This window comes from Elephas maximus, chromosome 10 (genome assembly GCF_024166365.1).
Source record: "Elephas maximus indicus isolate mEleMax1 chromosome 10, mEleMax1 primary haplotype, whole genome shotgun sequence".
In the NCBI taxonomy this organism is placed as follows: Eukaryota; Metazoa; Chordata; class Mammalia; order Proboscidea; family Elephantidae; genus Elephas; species Elephas maximus.
In genome coordinates, this window is record NC_064828.1 from 77,393,713 (window position 1) to 77,407,573 (window position 13,861).

General features: G+C 44.0%; 1 protein-coding gene across 7 annotated transcripts in view; it reads right to left on the reverse strand.

Annotated features, from left to right (window-relative positions):
* MAX (MYC associated factor X) overlaps window positions 1-13,861 on the reverse strand; it is a 29,084-nt gene continuing 15,223 nt past the window's right edge. For 2 of the 7 annotated variants that reach the window (XM_049898245.1, XM_049898246.1), the window contains 2 exons: window positions 2,222-2,345; window positions 1-958 (listed from right to left, as the gene is read on the reverse strand). In XM_049898245.1, coding sequence (XP_049754202.1) covers window positions 771-958; window positions 2,222-2,345 — 312 coding nt within the window. In that variant the 3' untranslated portion in view covers window positions 1-770. Of the gene's footprint in view, window positions 959-1,667; window positions 1,753-1,808; window positions 1,976-2,221; window positions 2,346-13,861 lie in introns of those variants that run through there. The other 5 variants (XM_049898251.1, XM_049898252.1, XR_007518921.1 and 2 more) reach the window with 5 other exon arrangements.

Below are 13,861 nucleotides of genomic sequence, written 5' to 3' on the forward strand. Positions count from 1 at the left end.
AGCCACCCCCTACCAACTCCCTGGTGGCTGACGCGTCACGGTTGCTCTCTCCCACGCACACCAGAGGGCCATGGAGCCCCCGCAGGGCTGCCACGCAGGCTTAGAACCGCTGCGGGAGAAGCAGCAGTGAAACATGCCAAAGACTCTGCTCTGCAAACCTGTCCCCACTTTCCTTTTACACCACCAACTTCCTCAAGGATCTGGTCTTTTAACAGGAGTGATAAATAGCTTTTTAGGGAAAAAAAAAAATCCTTAAAAAGGGGGAGTGGGGATAATTCTGATTATTCCAAACCGATGGTCTTCTTAAAGTAGAGCAGTTCACAGATTCACAAAGTCTATCAAGTAGAGGTGAGGGCGGACCGGGAGGAGAGGCCTATGAGGGGAAGGAGTCCTCCAGGTGGTGGTGCCCGGCAGGGCTGGAGAAGCTGGTAGGGCGGTTAGGACACCATGTGCTCAGAGGTCCGGCCGGCCGTCTGTCCTCCACAGAAAAAGCTGCCAAGTTGGGGTGTTTTGGTTTAAAAATTCCTGGTGGGAACAGGGAATCCCTGAAGGGAAAATGTTTAAAATAAAAAAAAAAGTAGTGGAAATGGAGGAGTAGAACGACAGCTGTTGTCCAAGAGCTTCTACATAAAAATAAAAATTAAAAAAAAAAAAGAGTAAGAAAAATAAAGAGTCTCTTAAATGGTTCTGAGGGTTCTAACGATGAACTGAAAGTGGATGAGACGACAGAGGCGACAGACAGTTTTTATTGCTGGCCTGCCCCGCTTAGCTTAGCTGGCCTCCATCCGGAGTTTCTTCCTGCTTTGGGGCTCTTCGGGCTCCGACTCCGAGCTGGAGTCTGAGCCCCCATCGAAGGCAGAGATGGTGCTGCCCTTGGCGTTGGTGTAGAGGCTGTTGTCTGAGGAGGGATAGTTGGTCTGCAGTTGGGCACTTGACCTCGCCTTCTCCAGTGCACGGACTGAAAGGCAACCAAAGGAGAGTGTTACAGTCTTCTGGAGACCAGGGAGTAAGGAAGTCTCAGACTCAGAGTCCAGTCTGTTCTTCCTAAGGGCTTGCTGGCCCCTGAGGCTCAAGGTGGCTCAGAAGAACTCCCTTCTGGTGGCTGTTCCATCCATATACTTCATTTCCCTCCCTCCTTTTCCAGCCAGGCCTGGGGGCCCAGTGAACACAGTCAGACACTCTGCAATCCCACTCAACCCGAAAGAGAAGGCTTGTGATGTCACTGCCCTGCCATGGAAGCCTGGTGTGGAGACAGGAGCATGAGCTCCCTGTGGGATCCAACAGTGCAATGACAGAGGAGAAGCTGGTCTGGCAGTGCCAGCCTCCACAAGGGTGCAAAGGTCATACGTTAACAGCTCTGATGACATCATCCACAATAGCAGGGAAGGATGACATAAGACATATCATCCAAAGAAAAGTACTGGCTTAGTTCTCATGTACAAGATCCACTTGGAATGATAAGCTGGGCACTTGGAAGCAAGTCATGAATACACATAGACTACCTGGGTCCTCTGACACACAGCCCCTATGTGCAGGCTGCTTGGCCCAGTAACCAACCCACTGATGCCTCCCGCTGCCCATCCCACAGTTCAGCTCATCTGCAGCCTGGACGGTCAACCCATTTATTTTATTTTATCTGAGGTGTTCTATCCCAAGTGGTTACTTGCATTTCCTTTTACTTGCATCTTCCATGAGGGAGGAAGAGAAGTGAATTCCCCAGGAACAAAGAACTTGATCAGCTCTCGCTTTCCCCTGTGGTTGTAGGAAAAGGTGGGTGTGAGCATTTGAGAACAGCACGGGCCTGGCCCGTAGGCTGCCCTGATTGGACTACCACTGACAATGGGGGGGGCTCACTGTCCCTGAACATCTGGGGTCTCCGGTACTCACACAGCACATTCCACTCCAAGGACCTCAAAGCTCTTTTCCGACACCTGATGCCACCAGGTGTGACCCCCTACCTGCAGACAGAGCACCTGAGTCCCAAGAAGGGGAGAAACTGTGTCAGAAAAGATACAAGTCTCTAGATGTCCAACTCCCTAGACTCCACTGTCTCCTCATTGGCAGCTCAGGTCCTTCCTCAGGATGGTTCTAATGCTCAACTACTGAGGCTCCAAGAAGCAGGGCCAAAGCCGCTTCTGCATGCATGCTCCAAAACTGGCTCTGACTCTGCAGGCCCAGATGCAAAAGCAGGGCCAGCTGCCCCACGAACTTGGGCGCTCACCTTGCTGCTCCAGGAGAGCATTCTGCCGCTTGAGGTCGTCAATATCTTGCTGGTGTGTGTGGTTTTTCCTTCGCATATACTGGATGTACTCTGTGGCTTTGTCTAGGATTTGGGCCCGGGATGCCTGTTGCAATATGAGAAAAAGCACAGGAGACAAAATAAAGACCTAGTCCGAATAGTGAGGGAACCATGCCTTCTGTAGCAACAGCAACGGGGGTCCTGGGGGTGACAGTGTGAGGTGGGACAAGACCGAGGAAATGAAGTGTAATCGCTATGGGGAGTCTTCTTTGTGCCAGACAGTGTCAGGTGCTTCACATACCTCATCTCACTAGCATTCTCAGAAAGGTAGCTTCATACACCAGGAATCTAAGGCTCAGAGAAGTTCACTGTTTTCTTCAAAATCACCAGCTAGACAGTGGCAGAGCCTGGATGCAAACTCAGGTCCATCTGACTCCAAAACTTGTCCTCCTCTCATGCCCTTTGGTTCTTTAAATTGCTTTAAGGTCCTCAGCCCGGCTACGTCTGAGAACACTGAAGTGCTACTCAACCGACAGCTGACCACACTCGCTCTATGGTAGAGCCTGACGACAGGCAGCTGGTCCAGAAAGACATGAGTAAGAAGACCTCAGTTGGAGCTGGCTTGGAATGCAAGTGGGTATGAAGTTTTTATTAAGGTCCTAGAGTTCAGCCAAATGCTCAGACTGTTGTTAATGATTTCAAAGTCAGTGATACTGCTGTGTTACTATATTTCAGCCTTCCTGGCTCAAGAAACTTTTGTGAAAGCTGTTGGTGCTTGGCGTCAATACAGTTAGGGCATGAGATTGGGCCATTTCAGGAAGCAGCCACACCTTTCCCATGGCTGTGGGCAGGCTGGGCACCGTCCTGTCAGAGGAACAAGTTAATAAACCAGCAAAACAGATGTCAGGTTACTGTGCTCCTAGAAGTCAAATGTGCCTGGGAGATTCCCTCCAGGCTGCAAACATGACTAGAGTGAACACATCTGCCAGCCAGCTGAATTGGTAGAATGGTACAAAGCCAAAAGAACTGAAGCCAAAGGTAGGGTAGTCTAGTAGCTAAAGTATGGCATTCATGCCACTGAGGCCCCTTTGGAGTAGGCAAGTGTCTTACTCAGACCAGGGCAGTACTCAACAATTTTGTATAATAACCCCAGCAGGCCCTAAGTAACCGAATACAGCAGGAGGAGAAAAGCAAAGAAAATACTCACGCTCGGGCTAGCAAAACTGATCCATTTGTATTAAATTCTGACAATCTCGATGTCTAGCCCTCAGGCTGGGTAGGGTATCAGAGAGGTTTGCAGGGCTTGAGTTTATTCACGAGTCCTCTCAAGTGCTAGAATTACCAGGCTTTCCTCTATAGCACCCTTAAGGCAATTTCCTCAAAAGGAAATCGTTCATATTCAATCAACCAATTTTTATCTCGTACGAAGTATGTGCAAGGTACTGGACAGACACTGTGGGGAAATTAAATGTATTAGTCATGGCTTCTTTTGTCCAGAAGCTTACTGAGTAGTACAGATTAGAAAGGCCACAGGCAAGATGGCTTCTGGCTGGGGGGGATTACCTTCCGTGTGCCAGGTGCTGGCCTGGGCTCTGCTTACACCTGCTCCCATCTGAAATGGTAAACCCTGCATTAGGCCAAAGTGGACTTTGTGGGAAAGGGTCACTCTGGGCACAGGCAAGGGCATGAGGGGTGGGAAACAGCCAGATGTATTTCTTTAGCTGAGTAGCTTAGCTTACATAGAAGGAACGAGAGTAACTAGCAACGTGGGCTTGCAAATCTGGTTGTAAGGCCACTCCAGATGCTGTCTCCCATTTCTGCCAAAGGGGCCTTATTAGGATCTAATCATTAGGTGGTAAATTGAAAATATAAGGCACATAATTAAAAGGAAGTAATTAAAATATCTTGCCTCTCTGCATCCTAGAGATGGAGGACAAACGATGAATACTGGATGATAGGTGGCAGAGTGGTATAGTGGCCAGGAAGAGTTTGTGAATCAGGAGACGGCAGTGCAGTCTAGGCTGTGTTGTTAATGGGCTCTGTGACTACAGACACAACACTTCTCTCCGTGGCCATTCCTTATCTGACAAGAAATTCTCTAAGACCCCACCTAGCCCTCCAAATTCTACCCTTTCCACCACTGATATAATTGCTATGTATAGGTAGACCCTAGTCTGTTTTTAAATCTGCCTATTTTAAAACTACTTTTCAACTAACAGCTTCTGGACAGCAACATTAGCTCTTGTTTAACTACTTAGGTACATCTGGGACAAGAGAAAAAAAGCAAAAACCTCTGATACCAGAGAGTACTTGCGAATGTTCAGTGATAACTTTTCATGAATGACCAAAAGGAGTAGTAGCCTTTACGCTACAATTTCTCCTTTAAATATTTATACATTTATACATGAAACCATGAAATTAGGATCAAGAGTGCAAAGTGAGCAGAAAGTACAGTAAAACAAACCAGAAGAGGGATCCCGTGAATGATGGGATTTTCACATCATGGTACTTTTTGGGTGAAGATAAAATTCATAGATGCTTAGAATACAGAGTACCTTAGGAACAAGAGGTCCCAAAGGCGGCTTTAATGCAACCTTTAAACCTAGCACAAGGCTTCCAGAATGCTAAGCACAGCCCTTCCTCCACTCCCACTGAAAGCAGATGCGCCCCAGGTCACTCCAGGTATCCCTGACCACGCAGAGACAAGTCCAAAAGAGTAATTCAGAGTTAACATAATCTTGCCTTTCCCAGGGTACCAATAAGCATTAAACCAGACTAGAAAAAATTTAAAGCACAAAATACAGAATTCCCCCAAACTTGCATATGCATTTGGTCCAGAGGAGAGAGCAAAAAGACAAACTAGAAAAATGCTACTCATCTAAAATCCCATCTTCCCAAACCATACAAGATCACGTGACCCCAGGCACAAGGTTAAGGTGTGGGCAGGACCTTCTCTGCGTTTATGAGTTTGTAATATGTGAACAGTAAACACAAAGCCAGCAAGAAGCTGGAATTTATGACATGAACTATGGAATGGCTCTGAGCTTTCAGTTTCTGATTTCGCTCTCAGCCAACTGAATCAAGTGACAATCCACAAGTGAGTGGGACTGAGCAGAGAATTTGGTAAGTCAGAGTGTCCACAGACAACTGACTGTTGCCTTCGGGTACTCAGTTAGGACAGGGATAATTTTTTTTCTTGGTAGTTTATACAATTAAAAAAAAAAAAGAATAGAAGCTGCTAATTCTGACGCCCTTTCTGAGGAGAAACGAGTCTCTTAAATGGTCTGGACATAGCCCTGAGGCAGGATGGACTGGGGATGAGGGGACTGAAGAGAGCGGTATCAATTAATACAAACTGGCTCCTTGGACCTCTTCTTTACCTCTGGGAGTCATGCAAAAGGATGCTGGACAGCCTTGCTGGACCTTGTTTCAAAGCCATGGTTGCACATAGCAATACAAATAATGGTAAAAATGATGATGACAGTAATGGCAGCAGCCAACATTTACTGAGTACTTAAGTGCCATGCATCCTCACACAACCTTCTGATATTTTATTTTACAAACAAGGAAACTGAGGCACAAAGCTGTAACTTACCCAATGTCACATAACTAGCGGGTAGCAGAGTCAGGATTTGAACTCAGGCAGTCTGCCTCGAGGGCCCATGCTCTTAAGCACTGCGCTGTAACATCTGCTCTTTATTTACTACCTGTGTGCCAGGCACATTGCATATTATCTCAACTAATCCTCAACGCTATCATGGGGGTAGGTATTAGTACCCCCTGACTTTATATATAAACTGAGGCTCAGAGAGGAAGTGGCCTAAAATCAGTGTCACTAAGAGGCTTAGAAAGGATTCAAATGCAGTCATGTGACTCGAAAATCCATGCTCTTTCTACTGCATCACCAAGTCACACAGGGCATGGACACTAGCTTTTAATTATTTTTCTCATCTCTCTGACAGCCCTCCCTACCTGCTGTCACTTCCTGCCAAGTGACTGTCACTGTCAACAGGTATGTCCTCAGAGTCAACCCATCCTCCAGAGGCACCCACTTTTACAAAGCTCTGCTTTGGACCTGAGTGTGTCCCACCCCATGTGCCGGAGAAAAAAATCTACTACGTATTTCAATGAAAGGCCCCAGATCCAAAAGAGCTGGATTCCAATAAGAACCTTTTAAGACCCCAAATGATTCCTGAAATAGTAAATGCTAATGCTTTTTTTTTTTTTGTGGATGATGTCCAAGGTTACTAAATCCCATTTAAGGAAGCCTTACACACAGAGTTCCAAACCTTTCTGGAGTAGTAAATCTTATTACAGTACCTTGGATTTGCATAACAATCCAAGTTGTCTTAAAAGGTGGGTGGGGAGAGGTGAGGAAGAGAACAATAGTACTAGATCGTTAACCTCAGGAACACCAGAAGGTATGCGCACTGCTGTTTCCCAGGGTCCTAAGGCTGACTTGAGAGACACTGATCTTAGCTTTCTGTCAAAAAGAGATTCTATAGAGCCAGTATTTCAGATGCTTTGTTCCCTTAAGAACTAAATGCCATGTCCTGAGGGATGGAAAAAAGCAACTTACTACCTTACTCACCAACTGACATGTTTTATTTTGCACTAGTTATTTTAAAGAAAATAAAAACATTTATTTTTTTGAAATCTGCACAAGCTTCTACACATATTAAGATAAAGACAGGGCTAAGGCAAAGCTAGGGAGCCCTGATGGCACAGTGGTTAAGAGCTCGGCTGCTAACCGAAAGGTCGGTGGCTTGAACCCACTAGCCACTCGAAGAGAGAAGGATGTGGCAGTCTGCTTCTGGAAGCCCTCTGGGGCAGTTCTGCTCTGTCCTCCTATAGGGTGGGTCACTGTGAGTTGGCATCCAATCAAGGGGTTTAGGGCAAAGCTGGTGTAAATTTACATTTGAATAAGCTATCTTCTCGGAAAAAAAGTTAGACTGTGAAATAGACTTAGGTTTTTTGAATGAAATGAAACGATTTCATTCAGAGTTGGAATGAAAGTTTCATTGGGACCTCCTTCCTTCTGGGGTGAGAAAAATGTTTTAGAACTACATAGTGATTGCACGACACTATGAATGCACTGAATGCTACTGAATTGTTCATTTTAAAATGGTTTATTTCACGTTATGTGAAGTTAACACAATTAAAAAAAAAAAGGGAGAACCCTCATCAATGCCAACAAGTGAGGCTGGAGGGTAGTGGGGTGACAGCCAGCAGAGCCTGTGGCCCCTCAGCCGCTTCCTTCTTCCAGGCCTTCCCTAGCTTGCAGGACTGTTCTGCTCACCACTAGGCAAGGGCAGAGCTATCAGGCTCTATAAGGGGCTTAGTTAAAGCTAGGAGTTGGACATCTGTTTAAGCGTCAGCATGAATCATTTTTCAAACCCTGCATTCTTTTTTCTTGTGCCCCTGGTGTTCGAAACCAAGGTGTGGCACTTCCCTATCAAATCTCTAGCCACAAAGAACTGGAGCACACAGGTTCACAAAGAGGAAATCCAACTGGTAAACAAACATGTAGAAAAAAAATTATTCTCCAAGATAATAAATAAAATACAAAACTAATGAAGATACTGCCTTTTGTCTATGGAAACAGTCATCCCCTTCCAAAAAAAAAAAAAAACCCCCAGTAATGGTGAAATTGGTACTCTCAAACCACCACCAAAAGCTAGTCTTTAGAACTTGTTGAAAAAGTAAGAAATGAGAAAAAGAAGACATGGAAACAATCATCCTGAAAAGCAATTTAGCAACACACAGCAAAAAAACAGATGCTTACACCCCTTGACCCAACAATCCAACTTCTCGGAATCTATCCTACGGAAGCAGCCACGTACACCAAGATGTTCACCATTACTTCGTTTACAAAATTGGAAAACTGGAAGCAACTTAAATGTCCAACAGAAAAATCCTTAATGAGGAAAGATGAACACCAGCATGAGGGAAAAAGCATATTACATGAAAGCAGCAAGCTGTAACATTTCACCCGTGTAAAGCACGTATATGAGGAAACCAGAAAAGAATATGCAAATCGATTCACATTTTCTTGTTACTTAGATGCCATACGTTTTAAGATGAACCACGATTTAAAAGCAGCTTTTTGCAGAGGAAAAAAGGGGGGCATTTCTTTTAACATCCACTTTAAGATGGTACCCAATGTCAGTCTCATTAAAATGGGTGGGGTGGAAAATATGTCTTTGAACTACACTGTCCAATACAGTAGCCGCTAGTCACAGCGGCTAATGAGCACCTGAACTGTGACTACTCTGAATTGAGATGTGCCGTAAGCGTAAAACACACACCAGATTTTTAAGACTTAGTGCTAGAAAGCAAATGTAAAATATCTCACTAATAATTTTTACCGTATTGATTTTAACCCTGTTAACTCCTTGCTGTTGAGCTGATTCCGACTCATAGTGACCCCATAAGATAGAGCAGAACTGCTCCATAGGGTTTCCAAGGAGCAGCTGGTGGATTTGAACTGCTGACCTTTTGGTTAGCAGGCGAGCTCTTAACCACTGGGACACAAGGGCTCCCTATATTGATTACATGTTGAAATTATAATTAATACATTGGGCTAAATAAGATACATTATTAAAATTAATTTTACCAGTTACTTTTTACTTTTTTAACATGACTACTAGAAAATTTAACTGTATCTAAAATAAACTGCATTTAAAATGTATTTGTGGCTTGCATTAAATTTTTACTGGGCAGTGTTTGTTAGAATCTTAGAACAAAGGAAATATGGTTGTGTTAGAGGGGGGAGGCTTAGGTTTTTCTGAATTTTCCACATTTTTTTTTTTTTTTTAGAGGAAAACAGAAAAAGAATTGCAAAGGGAAAAGCCTAGTAAGCAAGCCCTATCCTTCCAAATCTCAAGATGCAAAAAAAGTTAGAGTCTCCTAGCTCTTAAGTTCTCTTCATCGAAGTGACTCCTTCCTCCCAGTTCTGTATAGCAGAGAATCCCAAAATAATTAACAAGGATTTTGGCTTCAAGCAGCATTATCTTTTAGTTAGGTAGGTAAGATAATCACAGAAATAAGGAAAAATGCCCAAACAGCCAAAGATAAACTTGACAACTGGAACCTCCTAAAAATGAAACACTTACGTACATCAAAAGAGAATAAAAAGAGAAGTCATAGACTGGGGAAAAAATTTTGGCAATGACATATCTGACAAGGGACTCATCTCTAAAATTTATAGAAAACTTCAACACCTCAACAACAAAAAGACAAACAATCCAATTAAAAATTGGTCAAAGGACATTAACAGATATTTCATCAAAGAACACATTCAGGTGGCCAACAAATACATGAAGAAATGCTCACATCATTTGCCATTAAAGAGATGAAAATCAAAATAATGGGGTAACATTTCACCCTGGCAATAATGGCAATGACAGAAAAACTCAGAAATCGACAAATGCTGGCGAGGGTGTGAGGAGATCTGAACTCTCATACGCTGCTGGTGGGACTGTAAAATGGTATGCCCACCATGGAAAATGGTATGGCACTTCCTTAAAAAGTTAGAAACAGATGCCATATAATCCAGGAACTCCACTACTAGGTATATGTCCTAGAGAAGTAAGAACTGTGACATGAATAGACATATGCATGCCCATGTTCACTGCAGCATTATTCACAATAGCAAAAAGACGGCAACAACCTAAGTGCCTATCAATGGATGAATGGATAAACAAGCTACAGTACATACACACAATGGGGTATCACGCAACAATAAACAACGATGAATCTACGAAGCGTCTCATAACACGGATGAGTATGTAGAGCATCATGCTGAGTAAAATAAGTCAATCACAGAAGGACAAATATTGCACGAGAACACCATTATAACAAATCAAGAAAAGGTTTATACACAGAAAGAAATATTCTTTGACAGTTACCAGGAATGGGAGAGGGAGGGAAGAAAAACCACTAACTAGACAGTAGACAGGTATTAACCTGGGTGAAAGGAAAGGCAATATACAGTAAGGGGGATACCAGCACAATATGACCAAGGCAAAGGAGAACACTGGGAGGTACCCAAAAGTAAAACGCAGCAACAGTAAATACTTATACACAACCCTGCCATGACACTAATAACATGATAATTCACAAGTGGATGATACATAGGTAGGTACCTAAGCTGAAGAGGTGTGGGATAGCATATAGGACTATACCCATGAAAATATATAGGTTTGGCAGAGGATATTTCTACATACATATTTGTATGTACTGCAGATATATCCATGTATATAGTAGAGCCCTGGTGGTGTAGTGGTTAAGTGTTACAGCTGCTAACCAAGAGGTCGGTAGTTCAAATCTGCCAGGTGCTCCTTGAAAACTCTATGGGGCAGTTCTACTCTGTCCTATAGGGTCGCTATGAGTCGGAATCAACGGCAGTGGGTTTGGTTTTTGGTATGGTAGAGCACACAGTGGGCAAAGTTATGAAAACTTCTTAGCCACAACCAAACACCTTAAGGGACTCAGTCACTGGGCTTGAGGGTTTAGGACCAGTCTTGGACATCAAGGTCAACTGGCATAACATAGTCCATGAAGACAATGTTCTACATTCTACTTTGCTGAGTGGTGACTGGGGTCTTAAAAGCTTGTGAGTGGCCATCTAAGATACAATTACTGGACTCTTCCCGTTTAGAGGAAAGAAGAATGAAGAAAATCAAAGACTCAGGGGAACAGTGCAAAGAACTAATAGACCACACGAACCACAGCTACCACTAGCCTAAGACCAGAAGAACTAGATGGTGCCCAGCTACCACTACTGACTCTGTCATAATAGAAGGTCCTGGACAGAGTGGAAGAAAAATGTAGAACAAAATTCAAATTCATAAATAAGACCAGACTTACTGGTCTGATAGAGACTGTTGGAACCCCCAAAACTATGCCCCTTAGACACCCTTCAAACCTGGAACTACACCCACTCCCAGAGATCACCATATAGCCTAGCAATACACAGGCCTATAAAGTGAACAATAATACCCATTAACGATGTGCTCCCCAGAACAAGCAACTGTACAAGACCAAAAGGGCAGCATTTGCCCAAAAACAAAGTTCAGAAGGCAGGGAGGGGCAGGAAAAGATGGGCGAATGGAAATAGGGAACCCAGGGAGGAAGCTGGTAGAGAGTTGAGGGAATTGCAATTAAGGTCACAAACAGAATGTGTATAAATTGTTGAACGGGAAACTAATCTGCTCTGTAAACTTTCACCCAAACAAAAATAAAATGTTAAAAAAGAAGAAAAAGGAATAAGGAAGACACAGAAGGGCAACACAAAAGGCCAGCAGAGTTAAGAGAGGTACCATTGGGTTCAAAGGGCAGTGAAGAGTTTGATACAGGCCTTGAAGGCCGGGTAGCTAGAGACAGGGAATGGGAGGGCCAGGCAGAGAGAAACACTTAAGTGTATACAGGCAGGAAAGCATGCACTGGATTGGGTAGCCCTTGTGAATAGTTCTCTTAAATGTGAAACCTGACCCTAGGGGGGCAGTTCTACTCTGTTCTACAGGGCCACTATGAGTCCGAATTGACTGAAAAGCAGTGGGTTTGGGTTTTTTGTTTTGGAGTTGCCTTAATCCTTGCATGGCTCAAACAGTTAAGCACTTGGCTACCAAGTGTAAAGGTTGGCGGTTCTAACCCATCGAGAAAGCGCCTTGGGAGACAAGGCCTGATGATCTGCTTCTGAAAGCTCACAGCCTTAAAAACCCTATGGAGAGAGACGGGAAGGAGGGAGCGGGCTGACTCATTAGGGGGAGAGTAAATGGGAGTATGTAGTAAGGTGTATGTAAGTTTATATGTGAGAGACTGACTCGATTTGTAAACTTTCACTTAGAGCACAATAAAAATTATTTAAAAAAAGAAAACATTCTGCATCCCACGTTGGAGAGTGGCGTCTGGGGTCTTAAATGCTAGGAAGTGGCCATGTAAGATACATCAATTGGTCTCAACCCACCTGGACCAAAGGAGAATGAAGAACACCAAGGACACAAGGTAATTATGAGCCTAAGAGACAGAAACGACCACATAAACCAAAGACTACATCAGCCTGAGACCAGAAGAACTAGATGGTGCCCAGCCACAACTGATGACTGCCCTGACAGGGAACACAACAGAGAACCCCTGAGGGAGCGAGGCAGCAATGACCACATAAACCAGAGACTACATCAGCCTGAGACCAGAAGAACTATATGGTGCCCAGCCACAACTGATGACTGCCCTGACAGGGAACACAACAGAGAACCCCTGAGGGAGCGAGGCAGCAGAGGGATGCAGGCCTCAAATTCTCATAAAAAGACCAGACTTAATGGTCAGACAGGTACTAGGACCCTGGAGGCCATGGTCCCCAGACCTTCTATTAGCCCAAGACAGGAACTATTCCCAAAGCCAACTCTTCAGATAGGGATTGGTCTGGAATATGGCATGGAAAATGATACTGGTGAGGAACAAGCTTCTTGGATCAAGTAGACACATTAGACTATGTTGGCATCTCCTGTCTGTAGGGGAGATGAGACGGCAGAGGGGGCCAGAAGCTACCCAAATGGACACAAGGAGAGAGAGTGGAGGGAAGAACTGTGCTATCTCATTAGAGGGAGAGCAATCAGGAGTGTATAGCAAGATGTATGTGAATTTTTGTATGAGACTGACCTGATTTGTAAACTTTCACTTAAAGCAAAATAAAAATTAATTAAAATAAAAATAAAAAAAAAAAAACCCTATGGAGCCCAGTTCTACTCTGCAACATATGGTGACCCCACGAACAGGAACTGACTCAGTGGCAACAGTTTTTTTTGAGGGGGGAGCTGCCTTATTCGGGCAGCTGGCTACCTCTAGGGTGTAGATTAAAAAGAACACACCTACATTTAGATGACACCATTGGGACTGAGGAGTCTCCGGGTGGTGCAAATGGTTAACATGCTTAACTGCTAATGGAAAAGTGGGCAGTTGGAGTCTGCTTAGAGGTGCCTTGGAAGAAAGGCCTGGCAGTATACTTCCAAATAATCAGTCACTGAAAACTCTATGGAGTACAGTTCTAGTCCAACAAACATGGGGTTGCCATGAGTCAGAATCAACTGGACAGCAACTGGTTTTATTGGTCCTGAAGAATTTTAAAGTACACTGCAGATATTGTAATATCAGGGCACTCCAGCCTCTATATTAATAGAGATACACAGTATTTCTTTGACTTAAAAAAAAAAAAGTGAAAGCCGGACTGCACCAGGCTTGAGTTGGACCTTGAGGAAAAGAAAAGACTCAGATAAAGCTGAGGGTTAATGTAGGAAAGTAGAGGGTTGGCGACAAGGAGAAAGGCCCTGAACAAGACAGACTGAGACAGTGGCTACAACAATGGGCTCAAGCGTAGGAATGTTTGTGAGGATGGCATAGGACTGGGCAGTGTTTGATTCTGTTGTACACAGGGTCGCTATGAGTTGGAACTGACTCAACGGCACCTAACAACAACAACAATGTAGGAAAGGAAGAGAAAAAGCAAAAGGGCAAGTTGGGTACCTTATTAAGAGAACATGGAACGCCTGTTATTAAACCTTAATGGGTAAACGAAAAACTAGGTTTTCAGCAGAGCACAAATACAGTGTATAAAGAATTAAA